We start from the raw sequence: 21,743 nt of genomic DNA on the forward strand, positions 1-21,743 counted from the left end.
AGAAGTGAGACTCACCGGTCTATAATTCCCGGGGAAGTCTCTGTTCCCCTTCTTAAACAATGGGACAACATTCGCTAACCTCCAATCTTCTGGTACTATACCAGAGGCCAACGACGACCTGAAGATCAGAGCCAGAGGCTCTGCAATCACTTCTCTTGCCTCCCAGAGAATCCTTGGATAAATCCCATCCGGACCAGGGGATTTATCTATTTTCAGACCCTCCAGAATATCCTGCACATCCTCCTTATCAACTGTAATACTGTCTATTCTACTCCCCTGCAACCCAGTGTCCTCCTCAGCTATATTCATGTCCCCTTGCGTGAACACCGAAGAGAAATATTGGTTCAATGCTTCACCAATCTCCTCCGGTTCCACACATAACTTCCCTCTGCCATCTATAACTGGCCCTAAACTTGCCCTAACCAACCTTCTGTTCTTGACATACCTATAGAACGCCTTAGGATTCTCTTTAACCCTATCCGCCAAAGTCTTCTCATGTCCCCTTTTAGCCCTTCTAAGCTCGCTCTTCAACTCCCTCTTAGCCAATCTAAAGCTTTCTAGTGCACTACCCGAGTGCTCACGTCTCATCCGAACATAAGCCTCCTTTTTCTTTTTAACCAACAAAGAAACTTTTTTGGTGCACCACGGTTCCCTAGCCCTACCAATTCCTCCTTGCCTGACAGGGACATACCTATCACAGACTCGCAGTAGCTGCTCCTTGAAAAAACTCCACATGTCGGACGTTCCCAGTCCCTGTAATCTCCTAGTCCAACCTATGTTTCCTAATTCTCTCCTAATAGCCTCATAATTACCCTTCCCCCAGCTAAAACCACTGGCCCGAGGTTCATGCCTATCCCTTTCCATCACTAAGGTGAACGCAACCGAATTGTGGTCACTATCACCAAAATGCACACCAACTTCCAAGTCTAGCACCTGGTCTGGCTCATTTCCCAGCACCAGATCCAATATAGCCTCACCTCTAGTTGGCCTGTCTACATACTGAGTCAAAAAACCTTCCTGCACGCTTTGAACAAAAACTGACCCCTCTAACGAGCTAGAGCTATAACAATTCCAGTCAATATTAGTCAAGTTAAAATCCCCCATAACAATTGCCCTATTACTTTCACTCCTAAGCAGGATTGACTCCGCAATCCTTTCCTCAACCTCTCTAGAACTTTTAGGAGGTCTATAAAAGACTCCCTTAGGAGGAGGCCATCTAGCCCCTCGAGCCTGCCCCGCCATTCAATAAGATCATGGCTGATCTGACGTGGATCAGTACCACTTACCCGCCCGATCCCCATAACCCTTAATTCCCTTACCGATCAGGAATCCATCCATCCGCGCTTTAAACATATTCAGCGAGGTAGCCTCCACCACCTCAGTGGGCAGAGAATTCCAGAGATTCACCACCCTCTGGGAGAAGAAGTTCCTCCTCAACTCTGTCTTAAACCGACCCCCCTTTATTTTGAGGCTGTGCCCTCTAGTTCTAGCTTCCTTTCTAAGTGGAAAGAATCTCTCCACCTCTACCCTATCCAGCCCCTTCATTATCTTATAGGTCTCTATAAGATCCCCCCCTCAGCCTTCTAAATTCCAACGAGTACAAACCCAATCTGCTCAGACTCTCCTCATAATCAACACCCCTCATCTCTGGTATCAACCTGGTGAACCTTCTCTGCACTCATAGAACATAGAACAGTACAGCACAGAACAGGCCCTTCGGCCCACGATGTTGTGCCGAGCTTTATCTGAAACCAAGATCAAGCTATCCCACTCCCTATCATCCTGGTGTGCTCCATGTGCCTATCCAATAACCGCTTAAATGTTCCTAAAGTGTCTGATTCCACTATTACTGCAGGCAGTCCATTCCACACCCCAACCACTCTCTGCGTAAAGAACCTACCTCTGATATCCTTCCTGTATCTCCCACCACGAACCCTATAGTTATGCCCCCTTGTAATAGCTCCATCCACCCGAGGAAATAGTCTTTGAACGTTCACTCTATCTATCCCCTTCATCATTTTATAAACCTCTATTAAGTCTCCCCTCAGCCTCCTCCGCTCCAGAGAGAACAGCCCTAGCTCCCTCAACCTTTCCTCATAAGACCTACCCTCCAAACCAGGCAGCATCCTGGTAAATCTCCTCTGCACTCTTTCCAGCGCTTCCACATCCTTCTTATAGTGAGGTGACCAGAACTGCACACAATATTCCAAATGTGGTCTCACCAAGGTCCTGTACAGTTGCAGCATAACCCCACGGCTCTTAAACTCCAACCCCCTGTTAATAAAAGCTAACACACTATAGGCCTTCTTCACAGCTCTATCCACTTGAGTGGCAACCTTTAGAGATCTGTGGATATGAACCCCAAGATCTCTCTGTTCCTCCACAGTCTTCAGAACCCTACCTTTGACCCTGTAATCCACATTTAAATTAGTCCTACCAAAATGTATCACCTCACATTTATCAGGGTTAAACTCCATTTGCCATTTTTCAGCCCAGCTTTGCATCCTATCTATGTCTCTTTGCAGCCTACAACAGCCCTCCACCTCATCCACCAATCTTGGTGTCATCAGCAAATTTACTGATCCACCCTTCAGCCCCCTCCTCTAAGTCATTAATAAAAATCACAAAGAGCAGAGGACCAAGCACTGATCCCTGCGGCACACCGCTAGCAACCTGCCTCCAATCCAAAAATTTTCCATCGACCACCACCCTCTGTCTTCGATCAGACAGCCAGTTACCTATCCAATCGGCCAACTTTCCCTCTATCCCACACCTCCTCACTTTCATCATAAGCCGACCATGGGGGACCTTATCAAACGCCTTACTAAAATCCATGTATATGACATCAACTGCCCTACCTTCATCAACACACTTAGTTACCTCCTCAAAAAATTCTATCAAATTTGTGAGGCACGACTTGCCCTTCACGAATCCGTGCTGACTATCCCGGATTAATCCGCATCTTTCTAAATGGTCGTAAATCCCATCTCTAAGGACCTTTTCCATCAATTTACCAACCACCGAAGTAAGACTAACCGGTCTATAATTACCAGGGTCATTTCTATTCCCTTTCTTAAACAGAGGAACAACATTCGCCATTCTCCAGTCTTCTGGCACCATCCCCGTGGACAGCGAGGACCCAAAGATCAAAGCCAAAGGCTCTGCAATCTCATCCCTTGCCTCCCAAAGAATCCTAGGATACGTTTCATCAGGCCCAGGGGACTTATCGACCTTCAGTTTATTCAAAACTGCCAGTACATCCTCCCTCCGAACATCTATTTCCTCCAGCCTATTAGCCTGTAACACCTTCTCTTCCTCAAAAACATGGCCCCTCTCCTTGGTGAACACTGAAGGAAAGTATTCATTCATTCACTCCCTCCAAGGCCAATATATCCTTCCGCAAATAAGGGGACCAATACTGCACACAGTATTCCAGCTGCGGCCTCACCAATGCCCTGTACAGATGCAGCAAGACATCTCTGCTTTTATATTCTATCCCCCTTGCGATATAGGGCAACATCCCATTTGCCTTCTTGATCACCTGTTGCACCTGCAGACTGGGTTTTTGCGTCTCATGCACAAGGACCCCCAGGTCCCTCTGCACAGCAGCATGTTGTAAGATGCCTTATGAAATCCGTGTACACCACATCTACAGAATTACCCTCATCAAGCCTCTCTCGTCACTCATCCACAAACCCAAACTACTCGATTAAAGATGGTTTCCCCGTGTCCAGACTGACTGCGCCCCATCTCCCAGCGTCCAGACTGACTGCGCCCCATCTCCCAGTGTCCAGACTGACTGCGCCCCATCTCCCAGCGTCCAGACTGACTGCGCCCCATCTCCCAGTGTCCAGACTGACTGCGCCCCATCTCCCAGCGTCCAGACTGACTGCGCCCCATCTCCCAGTGTCCAGACTGACTGCACCCCATCTCCCAGCGTCCAGACTGACTGCGCCCCATCTCCCAGTGTCCAGACTGACTGCGCCCCATCTCCCAACGTCCAGACTGACTGCGCCCCATCTCCCAGTGTCCAGACTGACTGCGCCCCATCTCCCAGTGTCCAGACTGACTGCACCCCATCTCCCAACGTCCAGACTGACTGCGCCCCATCTCCCAGCGTCCAGACTGACTGCACCCCATCTCCCAGTGTCCAGACTGACTGCGCCCCATCTCCCAGTGTCCAGACTGACTGCGCCCCATCTCCCAGCGTCCAGACTGACTGCACCCCATCTCCCAGTGTCCAGACTGACTGCACCCCATCTCCCAGCGTCCAGACTGACTGCGCCCCATCTCCCAGCGTCCAGACTGACTGCACCCCATCTCCCAGTGTCCAGACTGACTGCGCCCCATCTCCCAGTGTCCAGACTGACTGCACCCCATCTCCCAGTGTCCAGACTGACAGCGCCCCATCTCCCAGTGTCCAGACTGACTGCGCCCCATCTCCCAGTGTCCAGACTGACTGCGCCCCATCTCCCAGCGTCCAGACTGACTGCGCCCCATTTCCCAGTGTCCAGACTGACTGCGCCCCATCTCCCAGTGTCCAGACTGACTGCGCCCCATCTCCCCGCGTCCAGACTGACTGCACCCCATCTCCCAGCGTCCAGACTGACTGCGCCCCATCTCCCAGTGTCCAGACTGACTGCGCCCCATCTCCCAGTGTCCAGACTGACTGCGCCCCATCTCCCCGCGTCCAGACTGACTGCACCCCATCTCCCAGCGTCCAGACTGACTGCACCCCATCTCCCAGCGTCCAGACTGACTGCGCCCCATCTCCCAGTGTCCAGACTGACTGCGCCCCATCTCCCCGCGTCCAGACTGACTGCACCCCATCTCCCAGCGTCCAGACTGACTGCACCCCATCTCCCAGTGTCCAGACTGACTGCGCCCCATCTCCCAGCGTCCAGACTGACTGCGCCCCATCTCCCAGTGTCCAGACTGACTGCGCCCCATCTCCCAGTGTCCAGACTGACTGCGCCCCATCTCCCAGTGTCCAGACTGACTGCGCCCCATCTCCCCGCGTCCAGACTGACTGCGCCCCATCTCCCAGCGTCCAGACTGACTGCACCCCATCTCCCAGCGTCCAGACTGACTGCACCCCATCTCCCAGTGTCCAGACTGACTGCACCCCATCTCCCAGCGTCCAGACTGACTGCGCCCCATCTCCCAGTGTCCAGACTGACTGCGCCCCATCTCCCAGTGTCCAGACTGACTGCGCCCCATCTCCCCGCGTCCAGACTGACTGCACCCCATCTCCCAGCGTCCAGACTGACTGCACCCCATCTCCCAGCGTCCAGACTGACTGCGCCCCATCTCCCAGTGTCCAGACTGACTGCGCCCCATCTCCCAGTGTCCAGACTGACTGCGCCCCATCTCCCCGCATCCAGACTGACTGCACCCCATCTCCCAGCGTCCAGACTGACTGCGCCCCGTCTCCCAGCGTCCAGACTGACTGCGCCCCGTCTCCCAGCGTCCAGACTGACTGCGCCCCATCTCCCAGTGTCCAGACTGACTGCGCCCCATCTCCCCGCGTCCAGACTGACTGCACCCCATCTCCCAGCGTCCAGACTGACTGCACCCCATCTCCCAGCGTCCAGACTGACTGCGCCCCATCTCCCAGTGTCCAGACTGACTGCGCCCCATCTCCCAGTGTCCAGACTGACTGCGCCCCATCTCCCCGCATCCAGACTGACTGCACCCCATCTCCCAGCGTCCAGACTGACTGCGCCCCGTCTCCCAGCGTCCAGACTGACTGCACCCCATCTCCCAGCGTCCAGACTGACTGCACCCCATCTCCCAGCGTCCAGACTGACTGCGCCCCATCTCCCAGCGTCCAGACTGACTGCACCCCATCTCCCAGTGTCCAGACTGACTGCACCCCATCTCCCAGCGTCCAGACTGACTGCGCCCCGTCTCCCAGTGTCCAGACTGACTGCGCCCCATCTCCCAGCGTCCAGACTGACTGCGCCCCATCTCCCAGTGTCCAGACTGACTATGCCCCATCTCCCAGTGTCCAGACTGACTGCGCCCCATCTCCCAGTGTCCAGACTGACTGCGCCCCATCTCCCAGTGTCCAGACTGACTGCGCCCCATCTCCCCGCATCCAGACTGACTGCGCCCCATCTCCCAGTGTCCAGACTGACTGCGCCCCATCTCCCAGTGTCCAGACTGACTGCGCCCCATCTCCCAGCGTCCAGACTGACTGCGCCCCGTCTCCCAGTGTCCAGACTGACTGCGCCCCATCTCCCAGCGTCCAGACTGACTGCACCCCATCTCCCAGCGTCCAGACTGACTGCGCCCCATCTCCCAGTGTCCAGACTGACTGCGCCCCGTCTCCCAGTGTCCAGACTGACTGCGCCCCATCTCCCCGCATCCAGACTGACTACGCCCCATCTCCCCGCGTCCAGACTGACTGCACCCCATCTCCCAGCATCCAGACTGACTACGCCCCATCTCCCAGCGTCCAGACTGACTGCACCCCATCTCCCAGTGTCCAGACTGACTGCGCCCCATCTCCCAGCGTCCAGACTGACTGCGCCCCATCTCCCCGCATCCAGACTGACTGCGCCCCATCTCCCCGCATCCAGACTGACTGCGCCCCATCTCCCAGCGTCCAGACTGACTACGCCCCATCTCCCAGTGTCCAGACTGACTGCGCCCCATCTCCCAGCGTCCAGACTGACTGCGCCCCATCTCCCCGCATCCAGACTGACTGCGCCCCATCTCCCAGCGTCCAGACTGACTGCGCCCCATCTCCCAGCGTCCAGACTGACTGCGCCCCGTCTCCCAGCGTCCAGACTGACTGCGCCCCATCTCCCCGCATCCAGACTGACTGCGCCCCATCTCCCAGCGTCCAGACTGACTGCGCCCCGTCTCCCAGCGTCCAGACTGACTGCGCCCCGTCTCCCAGCGTCCAGACTGACTGCGCCCCGTCTCCCAGCGTCCAGACTGACTGCGCCCCATCTCCCCGCGTCCAGACTGACTGCGCCCCATCTCCCCACGTCCAGACTGACTGCGCCCCATCTCCCAGCGTCCAGACTGACTGCACCCCATCTCCCAGCGTCCAGACTGACTGCACCCCATCTCCCCGCGTCCAGACTGACTGCACCCCGTCTCCCAGTGTCCAGACTGACTGCACCCCATCTCCCAGCGTCCAGACTGACTACGCCCCATCTCCCCGCATCCAGACTGACTGCACCCCATCTCCCAGTGTCCAGACTGACTGCGCCCCATCTCCGAGCGTCCAGACTGACTGCCCCCCATCTCCGAGCGTCCAGACTGACTGCGCCCCATCTCCCAGCGTCCAGACTGACTACGCCCCATCTCCCAGTGTCCAGACTGACTACGCCCCATCTCCCAGTGTCCAGACTGACTACGCCCCATCTCCCAGTGTCCAGACTGACTGCACCCCATCTCCCCGCGTCCAGACTGACTGCGCCCCATCTCCCAGCGTCCAGACTGACTGCGCCCCATCTCCCAGCGTCCAGACTGACTACGCCCCATCTCCCAGTGTCCAGACTGACTGCGCCCCGTCTCCCAGTGTCCAGACTGACTGCGACCCATCTCCCCGCGTCCAGACTGACTGCACCCCATCTCCCAGCGTCCAGACTGACTGCACCCCATCTCCCAGTGTCCAGACTGACTGCACCCCATCTCCCAGCGTCCAGATTGACTGCGCCCCATCTCCCAGTGTCCAGACTGACTGCGCCCCATCTCCCAGTGTCCAGACTGACTGCGCCCCATCTCCCCGCGTCCAGACTGACTGCACCCCATCTCCCAGCGTCCAGACTGACTGCACCCCATCTCCCAGCGTCCAGACTGACTGCGCCCCATCTCCCAGTGTCCAGACTGACTGCGCCCCATCTCCCAGTGTCCAGACTGACTGCGCCCCATCTCCCCGCATCCAGACTGACTGCACCCCATCTCCCAGCGTCCAGACTGACTGCGCCCCGTCTCCCAGCGTCCAGACTGACTGCGCCCCGTCTCCCAGCGTCCAGACTGACTGCGCCCCATCTCCCAGTGTCCAGACTGACTGCGCCCCATCTCCCCGCGTCCAGACTGACTGCACCCCATCTCCCAGCGTCCAGACTGACTGCACCCCATCTCCCAGCGTCCAGACTGACTGCGCCCCATCTCCCAGTGTCCAGACTGACTGCGCCCCATCTCCCAGTGTCCAGACTGACTGCGCCCCATCTCCCCGCATCCAGACTGACTGCACCCCATCTCCCAGCGTCCAGACTGACTGCGCCCCGTCTCCCAGCGTCCAGACTGACTGCACCCCATCTCCCAGCGTCCAGACTGACTGCACCCCATCTCCCAGCGTCCAGACTGACTGCGCCCCATCTCCCAGCGTCCAGACTGACTGCACCCCATCTCCCAGTGTCCAGACTGACTGCACCCCATCTCCCAGCGTCCAGACTGACTGCGCCCCGTCTCCCAGTGTCCAGACTGACTGCGCCCCATCTCCCAGCGTCCAGACTGACTGCGCCCCATCTCCCAGTGTCCAGACTGACTATGCCCCATCTCCCAGTGTCCAGACTGACTGCGCCCCATCTCCCAGTGTCCAGACTGACTGCGCCCCATCTCCCAGTGTCCAGACTGACTGCGCCCCATCTCCCCGCATCCAGACTGACTGCGCCCCATCTCCCAGTGTCCAGACTGACTGCGCCCCATCTCCCAGTGTCCAGACTGACTGCGCCCCATCTCCCAGCGTCCAGACTGACTGCGCCCCGTCTCCCAGTGTCCAGACTGACTGCGCCCCATCTCCCAGCGTCCAGACTGACTGCACCCCATCTCCCAGTGTCCAGACTGACTGCGCCCCATCTCCCAGTGTCCAGACTGACTGCGCCCCGTCTCCCAGTGTCCAGACTGACTGCGCCCCATCTCCCCGCATCCAGACTGACTACGCCCCATCTCCCCGCGTCCAGACTGACTGCACCCCATCTCCCAGCGTCCAGACTGACTACGCCCCATCTCCCAGCGTCCAGACTGACTGCACCCCATCTCCCAGTGTCCAGACTGACTGCGCCCCATCTCCCAGCGTCCAGACTGACTGCGCCCCATCTCCCCGCATCCAGACTGACTGCGCCCCATCTCCCCGCATCCAGACTGACTGCGCCCCATCTCCCAGCGTCCAGACTGACTACGCCCCATCTCCCAGTGTCCAGACTGACTGCGCCCCATCTCCCAGCGTCCAGACTGACTGCGCCCCATCTCCCCGCATCCAGACTGACTGCGCCCCATCTCCCAGCGTCCAGACTGACTGCGCCCCATCTCCCAGCGTCCAGACTGACTGCGCCCCGTCTCCCAGCGTCCAGACTGACTGCGCCCCATCTCCCCGCATCCAGACTGACTGCGCCCCATCTCCCAGCGTCCAGACTGACTGCGCCCCGTCTCCCAGCGTCCAGACTGACTGCGCCCCGTCTCCCAGCGTCCAGACTGACTGCGCCCCGTCTCCCAGCGTCCAGACTGACTGCGCCCCATCTCCCCGCGTCCAGACTGACTGCGCCCCATCTCCCCACGTCCAGACTGACTGCGCCCCATCTCCCAGCGTCCAGACTGACTGCACCCCATCTCCCAGCGTCCAGACTGACTGCACCCCATCTCCCCGCGTCCAGACTGACTGCACCCCGTCTCCCAGTGTCCAGACTGACTGCACCCCATCTCCCAGCGTCCAGACTGACTACGCCCCATCTCCCCGCATCCAGACTGACTGCACCCCATCTCCCAGTGTCCAGACTGACTGCGCCCCATCTCCGAGCGTCCAGACTGACTGCCCCCCATCTCCGAGCGTCCAGACTGACTGCGCCCCATCTCCCAGCGTCCAGACTGACTACGCCCCATCTCCCAGTGTCCAGACTGACTACGCCCCATCTCCCAGTGTCCAGACTGACTGCACCCCATCTCCCCGCGTCCAGACTGACTGCGCCCCATCTCCCAGCGTCCAGACTGACTGCGCCCCATCTCCCAGCGTCCAGACTGACTACGCCCCATCTCCCAGTGTCCAGACTGACTGCGCCCCGTCTCCCAGTGTCCAGACTGACTGCGACCCATCTCCCCGCGTCCAGACTGACTGCACCCCATCTCCCAGCGTCCAGACTGACTGCGCCCCGTCTCCCAGTGTCCAGACTGACTGCACCCCGTCTCCCAGTGTCCAGACTGACTGCGCCCCATCTCCCAGCGTCCAGACTGACTGCGCCCCATCTCCCAGCGTCCAGACTGACTGCGCCCCGTCTCCGTGTCCAGACTGACTGCGCCCCATCTCCCAGCGTCCAGACTGACTGCACCCCATCTCCCAGCGTCCAGACTGACTGCGCCCCATCTCCCAGCGTCCAGACTGACTGCACCCCGTCTCCCAGCCTCCAGACTGACTGCACCCCATCTCCCAACGTCCAGACTGACTGCACCCCATCTCCCAGTGTCCAGACTGACTGCACCCTGTCTCCCCGCATCCAGACTGACTGCGCCCCATCTCCCAGTGTCCAGACTGACTGCACCCTGTCTCCCAGCATCCAGACTGACTGCGCCCCATCTCCCAGTGTCCAGACTGACTGCGCCCCGTCTCCCAGTGTCCAGACTGACCGCCCCGTCTCCCAGCGTCCAGACTGACTGCGCCCCATCTCCCAGTGTCCAGACTGACTGCACCCCATCTCCCAGTGTCCAGACTGACTGCACCCCGTCTCCCAGTGTCCAGACTGACCGCCCCGTCTCCCAGCGTCCAGACTGACTGCGCCCCGTCTCCCAGCGTCCAGACTGACTGCGTCCCGTCTCCCAGCGTCCAGACTGACTGCGTCCCGTCTCCCAGCGTCCAGACTGACTGCATCCCGTCTCGCCGTGTCCAGTCTGACTGCGCCCCGTCTCGCCGTGTCCAGACTGACTGCGCCCCGTCCCGCCGTGCCCAGTCCAGGCCTGTGATTGGCTCACCTGAGGAAGGTCATAGCGCACTCAGTAGCGACGGCCTTTGCCATCAGGGTTTTGCCGGTTCCGGGTGGGCCGTACAGGAGCAGGCCAGTTCTGCGGAGGCCAAGTGTTAGCAGCTCAGGATGGTCCAGGGGGAGTTGCACTGTGTCCAGAATCTCACGCTTTACATCTTCCAGCCCTCCCACATCCTGCCACCTCACTGCGGGAATCTGTAGGCAAGCAAGACATCAGCCAGTGAGATAGTTTGGCAGTGGAGTGGGACCCAAAGCAGTCCGGACACAGGAGAGAAGGTTGAGAACAGCACAGAAACTAGAGAGCACCCTCTGCGATTGGATCCTGAACTTCCTAACTCACAGACCACAATCAGTCAGGAGAGGCAACAACACCTCCTCCACGATCATCCTCAACACCGGTGCCCCACAAGGCTGTGTTCTCAGCCCCCTACTATACTCCTTATACACCTATGACTGTGTGGCCAAATTCCCCTCCAACTCAATTTTCAGGTTTGCTGACGACACCACCGTAGTGGGTCGGATCTCAAACAATGAGACAGAGTACAGGAATGAGATAGAGAATCTGGTGAACTGGTGCAGCAACAATAATCTCTCCCTCAATGTCAACAAAATGAAGGAGCGGAGAGATGGCAGATGGAGTTTAATCCGGACAAATGTGAGGTAATCCATTTTGGAAGGTCTAATACAGATAGGAAATATACAGTAAATGGCAGAACCCTTAAGAGTATTGATAGGCAGAGGGATCTGGGTGTACAGGTACACAGATCACTGAAAGTGGCAATGCAGGTGGAGAAGGTAGTCAAGAAGGCATACGGCATGCTTGCCTTCATCGGCCGGGGCATTGAGTTTAAAAATTGGCAAGTCATGTTGCAGCTTTATAGAACCTTAGTTAGGCCGCGCTTGGAATATAGTGTTCAATTCTGGTCGCCACACTACCAGAAGGATGTGGAGGCTTTGGAGAGGGTACAGAAAAGATTTACCAGGATGTTGCCTGGTATGGAGGGCATTAGCTATGAGGAGAGGTTGGAGAAACTTGGTTTGTTCTCACTGGAACGACGGAGGTTGAGGGGAGACCTGATAGAAGTCTACAAGATTATGAGAGGCATGGACAGAGTGGATAGTCAGAAGCTTTTTCCCAGGGTGGAAGAGTCAATTACTCGGGGGCACAGGTTTAAGGTGCGAGGGGCAAGGTTTAAAGGAGATGTACGAGGCAGCTGGAACTCGTGCCGGGGGAGGGAGTGGAAGCGGATACGGTAGTGACTTTTAAGGGGCGTCTGGACAAATACATGAATAGGATGGGAATAGAGGGATATGGTCCCCGGAAGGGTAGGGGGCTTTAGTTCAGTCGGACAGAATGGTCGGTGCAGGCTTGGAGGGGCCGAAGGGCCTGTTCCTGTGCTGTAATTTTCTTTGTTCTTTGAGAATGTCATCGACTTCAGGAAGCATAAAGGAGAACATGCCCCTGTCTACATCAATGGGGACGAAGTAGAAAGGGTCGAGAGCTTCAAGTTTTTAGGTGTCCAGATCACCAACAACCTGTCCTGGCCCCCCCACGCCGACACTATAGTTAAGAAAGCCCCACCAACACCTCTACTTTCTCAGAAGTCTAAGGAAATTTGGCATGTCCGCTACGACTCTCACCAACTTTTACAGATGCACCATAGAAAGCATTCTTTCTGGTTGTATCACAGCTTGGTCTGGGCTCCTGCTCTGCCCAAGACCGCAAGGAACTACAAAAGGTCGTGAATGTAGCCCAATCCATCACGCAAACCAGCCTCCCATCCATTGACGCTGTCTACACTTCCTGCAACCTCAGCAAAGCAGCCAGCATAATTAAGGACCCCACGCACCCCGGACATGCTCTCTTTTACCTTCTTCCTTTGGGGAAAAGGTACAAAAGTCTGAGGTCATGTACCAACCGACTCAAGAACAGCTTCTTCCCTGCTGCTGTCAGACTTTTGAATGGACCTACCTTGCATTAAGTTGATCTTTCTCTACACCCTAGCTGTGACTATAACACTACATTCTGCACTCTCTCCTTTCCTTCTCTATGAACGGTATGTTTTGTCTGTAGAGCGCGCAAGAAACAATACTTTTCACTGTATGTTAATACATGTGACAATAATAAATCAAATCAAATAAATAGTGAAGGCAGTGTCAGTAATCCGAGTACCAGACAGATCAGGCAAAAGCAGGACAGAGAGCAAGGGAAGCCCAGATTAAACTGCATTTATTTCAATGCAAGAGGCCTGACGGGCAAGGCAGATGAACTCAGGGCATGGATGGGTACATGGGACTGGGATATTATAGCAATTACTGAAACATGGCTAAGGGAGGGACAGGACTGGCAGCTCAATGTTCCAGGGTACAGATGCTATAGGAAAGATAGAACAGGAGGTAAGAGAGGAGGGGGAGTTGCACTTTTGATTAGGGAAAACATCACGGCCGTACTGAGAGGGGATATATCCGAGGGTTCGGCCACTGAGTCTATATGGGTAGAACTGAGAAATAAGAAGGGGGAAATCACTTTGATAGGGTTGTACTATAGGCCCCCAAATAGTCAGCGGGAAATTGAGGAGCAAATATGTATGGAGATTACAGATAGCTCCAAGAAAAATAGGGTGGTAATAGTTGGAGATTTTAACTTTCCCAACATTGACTGGGACAGCCATAGTATTAGAGGGTTGGATGGAGAGAAATTTGTTGAGTGTATTCAGGAGGAATTTCTCATTCAGTATGTGGATGGCCCGACTCGAGAGGGGGCAAAACTTGACCTCCTCTTGGGAAATAAGGAAGGGCGGGTAACAGAAGTGTTAGTGAGGGATCACTTTGGGACCAGTGACCATAATTCCATTAGTTTTAAGATAGCTATGGAGAATGATATGTCTGGCCCAAAAGTTAAAATTCTAAATTGGGGCAAGGCCAATTTTGATGGTATCAGGCAGGAACTTTCAAAAGTTAATTGGGGGAGTCTGTGGGATGGCAAAGGGACATCTAGTAAGTGGCAGGCTTTCAAAAGTGTGTCAACCAGGGTTCAGGGTGAACACATTCCTCTTAGGGTGAAGGGCAAGGCTGGCAGAAGTAGGGAACTCAGTGATTCGGGATATTGAGGCCTTGGTCAAGAAGAAGGAGGTACATGACACGCATAGACAGCTGGGATCAAGTGGATCGCTTGTAGAGTATAGGGGGTGTAGGAGTAGAATTAAGAGCGAAATCAGGAGGGCAAAAAGGGGAATGAGATTGTTTTGGCAGATAAGGCAAAGGAGAATCCAAAGAGATTCTACAAATACAGAAAGGACAAAAGAGTAACAAGGGAGAGAGTAGGGCCTCTTAAGGATCAATAAGGGCATCTATGTGCGGATCCACAAGAGATGGGTGAGATCCTAAATGAATATTTCTCGTGTCGGTGGTAGCCATGATGTGGAGATGCCGGCGTTGGACTGGGGTGGGCACAGTAAGAAGTCTCACAGCACCAGGTTAAAGTCCAACAGGTTTATTTGGTAGCACGAGCTTTCGGAGCGCTGCTCCTTCATCAAGACTCACCTGATGAAGGGACAGCTCTCCGAAAGCTCGTGCTACCAAATAAAGAACAAAGAAAATTACAGCACAGGAACAGGCCCTTCGGCCCTCCAAGCCTGTACCGACCATGATGCCCAACTGAACTAAAACCCCCTAAATAAACCTGTTGGACTTTAACCTAGTGTTGTGGGACTTCTTACTGTGAATATTTCTCATCAGTATTTACCGTTGAGAAAAGCATGGATGTTAGGTACTTGGGGAAATAAATAGTGATGTCTTGAGGAGTGTACATATAACAGAGAAGGAGGTGCTGGAAGTCTTAAAGCGCATCAAGGTAGATAAATCCCCGGGATCTGATGAAGTGTATCCCAGGACATTGTGGGAGGCGAGGGAGGAAATTGTGGGTCCCCTAGCCGAGATATTTGAATCATCGATTGTCACGGGTGAGGTGCCTGAAGATTGGAGAGTGGCAAATGTTGTGCCTTTGTTTAAAAAGGGCTGCAGGGAAAAGCCTGGGAACTACAGGCCGGTGAGCCTCACATCTGTGGTGGGTACAAAAACAGAAAATACTGGATATTCTCAGCAGGTCTGACAGCATCTGTGGAGAGAATAAAACCAACATTGAGTCTGGACGATCCTTTGTCAAAGCTGAGGGCAAAGAAAATGAAAAAAGATTTATACTTTTTGATAAGATAGAAGCAGGGAAGTTGTTTCCACTGGCGGGTGAAACTAGAACTCGGGGGCATGGCCTCAAAATAAGGGGGAGCAGATTTAGGACTGAGTTGAGGAGGAACTTCTTCACACAAAGAGTTGTGAATCTGTGGAATTCCCTGCCCAGTGAAGCAGTTGAGGTTACCTCATTGAATGTTTTTCAGGCAAGGATAAATTTTTGAACAGTAAAGGAATTAAGGGTTATGGGGAGCGGGTTGGTAAGTGGAGCTGAGTCCACGAAAAGATCAGCCATGATCTTATTGAATGGTGGAGCAGGCTCGAGGGGCCAGATGGCCGACTCCTGCTCCTAGTTCTTATGTACTATGAGGATTGTGGGGGGGTGAGGTGTAAAAGGACAAAGGGAATGTAAATGAAGATAAAGATGGTGAGAGAGGTGCCAGAAGTGCCCATTAAGAGATCAGAATGTGTGAATGGCAGATGAGAGGTACAGACGGTTCAGGCAGTTGCCTTGAAGGGGAGTGGGGGAGGGAGCAAGAGGGAGATGGAGAATGGAGGCGGGAATGGAGAAGTGGAAAAATGGAAGAGAGAATGAAGGATAATAAAAGATGGATGAATGGCATTAAATGAAATGAAATAAAATAATTGGAAATGGGGTGAAGGTGGAGGAGACAGTTGATGCTCTGAAGTTGTTGAACTCAATGTTCAGTCCGGAAGGTTGTAAAGTGCCCAATCGGAAGAGGTGCTGTTCGTGCAGTTTGTGTTGGGGTTCGCTGGGACTTTGCAAAAGGCCAAGGACGGACATGTGGACAGGAGAGCAGGGTGGAGTGTTAAAAGTGGCAAGTGACAGGAAGGTCAGGGTCCTCTTGCGGACATAGGAGCAGGAGGAGGCCATTCGGCCCTTCGAGCCTGCTCCGCCATTCATTACGATCATGGCTGATCATCCAACTCAATAGCCTAATCCTGCTTTCCCCCCATAACCTTCGATCCCATTCGCCCCAAGTGCTATATCCAGCCGCCTCTTGAATACATTCAATGTTTTGCCATCAACTACTTCCTGTGGTAATGAATTCCACAGGCTCAGAGGGTGGCACAATAGCACAGTGGTTAGCACTGCTGCTTCACAGCTCCAGGGTCCCGGGTTCGATTCCCGGCTCGGGTCACTGTCTGTGTGGAGTTTGCACATTCTCCCCATGTCTGTGTGGGTTTCCTCCGGGTGCTCCGGTTTCCTCCCACAGTCCAAAGATGTGCGAGTTAGGTTGATTGACCAGGTTAAAAATTGCCCCTTAGAGTCCTGAGATGCGTAGGTTAGAGGGATTAGCGGGTAAATATGTGGGGGTAGGGCCTGGGTGGGATTGTGGTCGGTGCAGACTCGATGGGCCGAATGGCCTCCTTCTGCACTGTAGGGTTTCTATGATTCTATGACCACTCTTTGGGTGAAGAAATGTCTCCTCACCTCTGTCCTAAATGGTCTACCCTGAATCCTCAGACTGTGGCCCCTAGTTCTGGACTCCCCCACCATCGGGAATATCCTCCCTGCATCTATCCTGTCTAGTCCTGTTAGAATTTTATAAGTCTCGAGGAGATCGCCCCCTCACTCATCTGAACTCCAGCGAGTTAGTGTAAGGATGTCCCGAGGCATGGTGCTTTGGGGAGACCATGCGGATGCTACAACAGATGAATGAACACCGCTCGACAATCACCAGGCAAGAGTGTTCTTTTCCAGTCGGGGAACACTTCAGCAGTCACGGGTATTCAACCTCTGATCTTTGGGGAAGCGTTCTCCAAGGCGGCCTTCACGACACACAACGCAGAGTCGCTGAGCAGAGACTGATAGCCAAGTTCCACACACATGAGGACGGCCTCAACCGGGATCTTGGGTTCATGTCACACTATCTGTAACCCCCACAACCTGCTTGGATGTGCAAAATCTCACTAACTGTCCTGTCTGGAGACAATACACATCTCTTTAACCTGTGCTTAACCCTCTCTCCACTCACATTGTCTGTACCTTTAAGACTTGATTACCTGTAAAGATTCGCATTCCAACCATTATCTTGTAAATTGAGTTGGTGTCTGTATATGCCCTGTTTGTGAACACAAGTCCTCACTCACCTGGAGAAGGAGCGAGACTCCGAAAGCTAGTGCTGCCAAATAAACCTGTTGGACTTTAACCTGGTGTTTTGAGACTTCTTACCCCAGTCCAACGCCGGCATCTCCACATCATAATTTTAGAGTCATAGAGGTTTACAGCATGGAAACAGGCCCTTCGGCCCAACTTGTCCATGCCGCCCATTTTTTTAAACCCCTAAACTAATCCCAATTGCCCACATTTGGCCCATATCCCTCTATACCCATCATACCCATGTAACTAAATGCTTTTTAAAAGACAAAATTGTAGCCGCATCTACTACTGCCTCTGGCAGCTTGTTCCAGACACTCACCACCCTCTGTTAAGGGTTAAGGGACATGAGAAGACTTTGGCGGATAGGGTTAAAGAGAATCCTAAGGCGTTCTATAGGTATGTCAAGAACAGAAGGTTGGTTAGGGCAAGTTTAGGGCCAGTTATAGATGGCAGAGGGAAGTTATGTGTGGAACCGGAGGAGATTGGTGAAGCATTGAACCAATATTTCTCTTCGGTGTTCACGCAAGGGGACATGAATATAGCTGAGGAGGACACTGGGTTGCAAGGGAGTAGAATAGACAGTATTACAGTTGATAAGGAGGATGTGCAGGATATTCTGGAGGGTCTGAAAATAGATAAATCCCCTGGTCCGGATGGGATTTATCCAAGGATTCTCTGGGAGGCAAGAGAAGTGATTGCAGAGCCTCTGGCTCTGATCTTCAGGTCGTCGTTGGCCTCTGGTATAGTACCAGAAGATTGGAGGTTAGCGAATGTTGTCCCATTGTTTAAGAAGGGGAACAGAGACTTCCCCGGGAATTATAGACCGGTGAGTCTCACTTCTGTTGTCGGCAAGATGTTGGAAAAAATTATAAGGGATAGGATTTATAGTTATTTGGAGAGTAATGAATTGATAGGTGATAGTCAGCATGGTTTTGTGGCAGGTAGGTCGTGCCTTACTAACCTTATTGAGTTTTTTGAGAAAGTGACCAAGGAGGTGGATGGGGGCAAGGCAGTGGACGTGGTATATATGGATTTTAGTAAGGCGTTTGATAAGGTTCACCATGGTAGGCTTCTGCAGAAAATGCAGATGTATGGGATTGGGGGTGATCTAGGAAATTGGATCAGGAATTGGCTAGCGGATAGGAAACAGAGGGTGGTGGTTGATAGTAAATATTCATCATGGAGTGCGGTTACAAGTGGTGTACCTCAGGGATCTGTTTTGGGGCCACTGCTGTTTGTAATATTTATTAATGATCTGGATGAGGGTATAGTTGGGTGGATTAGCAAATTTGCTGATGACACCAAAGTCGGTGGTGTGGTAGACAGTGAGGAAGGGTGTCGTAGTTTGCAGGAAGACTTAGACAGGTTGCAAAGTTGGGCCGAGAGGTGGCGGATGGAGTTTAATGCGGAGAAGTGTGAGGTAATTCACTTTGGTAGGAATAACAGATGTGTTGAGTATAGGGCTAACGGGAGGACTTTGAATAGTGTGGAGGAGCAGAGGGATCTAGGTGTATGTGTGCATAGATCCCTGAAAGTTGGGAATCAAGTAGATAAGGTTGTTAAGAAGGCATATGGTGTCTTGCCGTTTATTGGTAGGGGGATTGAATTTAGGAGTCGTAGCGTTATGTTGCAACTGTACACAACTCTGGTGCGGCCGCACTTGGAGTACTGTGTGCAGTTCTGGTCCCCACATTACAGGAAGGATGTGGAGGCTTTGGAGAGGGTGCAGAGGAGGTTTACCAGGATGTTGCCTGGTATGGAGGGGAGATCCTATGAGGAGAGGCTGAGGGATTTGGGATTGTTTTCGCTGGAAAGGCGGCGGCTAAGAGGGGATCTTATTGAAACATATAAGATGATCAGAGGTTTAGATAGGGTGGATAGTGATAGCCTTTTTCCTCTGATGGAGAAATCCAGCACGAGGGGGCATGGCTTTAAATTGAGGGGGGGTAGTTATAGAACCGATGTCAGGGGTAGGTTCTTTACCCAGAGGGTGGTGAGGGATTGGAATGCCCTGCCAGCATCAGTTGTAAGTGCGCCTAGTTTGGGGGCGTTTAAGAGATCCGTAGATAGGTTCATGGACGAAAAGAAATTGGTTTAGGTTGGAGGGTCACAGTTTTTTTTTAACTGGTCGGTGCAACATCGTGGGCCGAAGGGCCTGTTCTGCGCTGTAATGTTCTATGTTCTATGTTCTGTGTGAAAAAATTGCCCCTCTGGACACTTTTGTATCTCTCACCCCTCACCTTAAACCTGTGCCCTCTAGTTTTACCTTTGGGAAAAGATATTGACTATCAATTGCAACAACACATCCCTGCTCCTGTACTCGAAACCTCTCGCAATGAAGGCCAACATACCATTTGCCTTCTTTACCGCCTGCTGCACCTGCATGCTTACCTTCAGCGACTGGTGCACAAGGACACCCAGGTCCCTCTGCACACTCCCCTCTCCCAATTTACAGCCATTCAGGTAGTAATCTGCCTCCTTGTTTTTGCTTCCAAAGTGAATAACCTCATATTTATCCAAATTATACTGCATCTGCCATTGATTCACCCACTCACCCAACCTGTCCAGATCATTCTGAAGGATCTCTGCATCCTCGTCACAGTTCACCCTCCCACCCAACTTGGTGTCACCTGGAAATTTTGAGATGTTACATTTTGTTCCCTCACCTAAAATCATCAATATATATTGTGAATAACTGGGGTCCCAGCACCGATCCGTGTGGCACCCCACTAGTTACTGCCTGCCAATTTGAAAAGCACCCATAAATTCGTACTTTTTGTTTCCTCTCTGCCAACCAGTTTTCTATCCATCTCAATACACTTCCCCCAATCCCATGCGCTTTAACCTTGCACGATCGATGGACTGAAGCGACCACCCAGTCTGCGTTTGGTCTCTCTGATGTAGAGTAGACCACATTGGGAGCAGCGAATGCAATAGACCAGGTTGAAGGAGGTGCCTGTGAAGCGCTGCTTCACCTGAAAGGGGTGTTTAGGACTTGGGAGAGTGAGCAGCAAGGGGGTAAAGGGGCAGGTGTTGCATCTTCTGCGATTACGAGGATGCTTTGGGCAGGGGTCAGGGTGTTGGGTGTGAGGAGGAGTGGACCAGGGTGTCCCAGAGAAAACGGTCCCTGGGAGACTGGCCTTTCAGCCCCTCCGTGCTATTCCAGCCGGCATGGGAGCACAGACTGGAGTCAACAATCCCCAGCACGACATTCACCACAACAGGTTTCTCGCTTGGTAATTTCGGTTTTTTTCACAGAGCATAAGTGAAAACTGTTTGCAGTGGCCAGAGGGTCAGCGGCCAGAGGGTCAGCGGCCAGAGGGTCAGCGGCCAGAGGGTCAGCGGCCAGAGGGTCAGCGGCCAGGGGCATTAGGAGAGGGAATATTCCTTTATACAGGATTATACAGCATTCCAAAGGGACTGTTCCCTCTGGGCACACGGACCACGATATCATCACTCCAATAGCCACATCCGATCCAATCAAACCCAGGAGACAATATCTGCCCTTCCCTCCCTCATATCTGAGGCCACAAACGCTTCTCCCCAATGAAGGATACGGAGTAAGGGCAGAGGTTCTTTTGTTAGTTTAGTTGGGGCATCATGATCGGCGCGGGTTTGGCGGGCCGAAGGGCCTGATCCTGTGCTGTACTGTTCTTTGTCCCAAACAACTATTTAGAATCAAAGAATGACGGAATGTTTGTGGCACACACCCTTTGGCCTGCTGTGTCTTCTGTCTTTTGCAGTAATTCACCCACTGTGCTTCACAGCAGCACCCTGAAAGATAATCTGACAATCTGCTCCACAAGGAGACACCAGAACAGGTGGCCAAAAGCTGGGTCAAGGAGATAGGTTTTAAACAGTGTCTAAGCCAAGCAGAGAGGCAGAAAGATTTGAGGGAGGAAATCCAGTGTTTCGGACCCATTCAACCAAAGACACGACTGCCAATGATGGAGCAAATTAACTTGGGGAGACCAGGATTAGTGGAGTGTAGGAAGTTGGAGAGTTGTTGGCGATTGTAGGAGGTGGCGAGGGGAGAGATATGAACATGGGCATTGAGAATCTTTACATCGAGACAATACTGGACCCAGGCTTGCTGCGAGTTAAGATGGAGGCATTAGAGATTTTGACGATGTCAAATTTACAGAGGGTAAAATGTGGACAGGCAGTGAGGAGCGTTTCGGTTACGATGAGAGGTAACAAGAACATGGCTGCGGGTTTCAGCAGCAGGTGAGTTGAGGCTCACTTGGAGACGGGCAAAGTTACAGAGGTGGCAATTGGTGTTGATGGATATATGGTGGAAGCTTACCAATAAAACTTCAAGCTGCAAACGATGTGGCTCCGCCTGAGAGAGAGAGAGAGAGACAGGGAGAGGGAACAGAGTTTGGGGTGAGGACCATGACAGTGGCTTCAGTCTTCCCAATGAGGAAGTTTCTGCTTCTCTCAGGTAGATTCTCAGAGAATCAGTCTGTGAAGGAGTGGAGTGAGCTGGCAGTGAGGTA

The 21,743-nt window shown here is 53.4% G+C and overlaps 1 protein-coding gene across 1 annotated transcript in view; it reads right to left on the reverse strand.

The window, feature by feature from the left end:
• pex6 (peroxisomal biogenesis factor 6) overlaps window positions 1–21,743 on the reverse strand; it is a gene marked incomplete at its 3' end in the record, with an annotated part of 84,787 nt that overhangs the window by 4,936 nt on the left and 58,108 nt on the right. The window contains exon 11 of the mRNA XM_078205852.1: window positions 10,921–11,126. Coding sequence (XP_078061978.1) covers window positions 10,921–11,126 — 206 coding nt within the window. The remainder of the gene's footprint in view (window positions 1–10,920; window positions 11,127–21,743) is intronic.

Source organism: Mustelus asterias, unplaced genomic scaffold (genome assembly GCF_964213995.1).
Source record: "Mustelus asterias unplaced genomic scaffold, sMusAst1.hap1.1 HAP1_SCAFFOLD_1034, whole genome shotgun sequence".
NCBI lineage: Eukaryota > Metazoa > Chordata > Chondrichthyes > Carcharhiniformes > Triakidae > Mustelus > Mustelus asterias.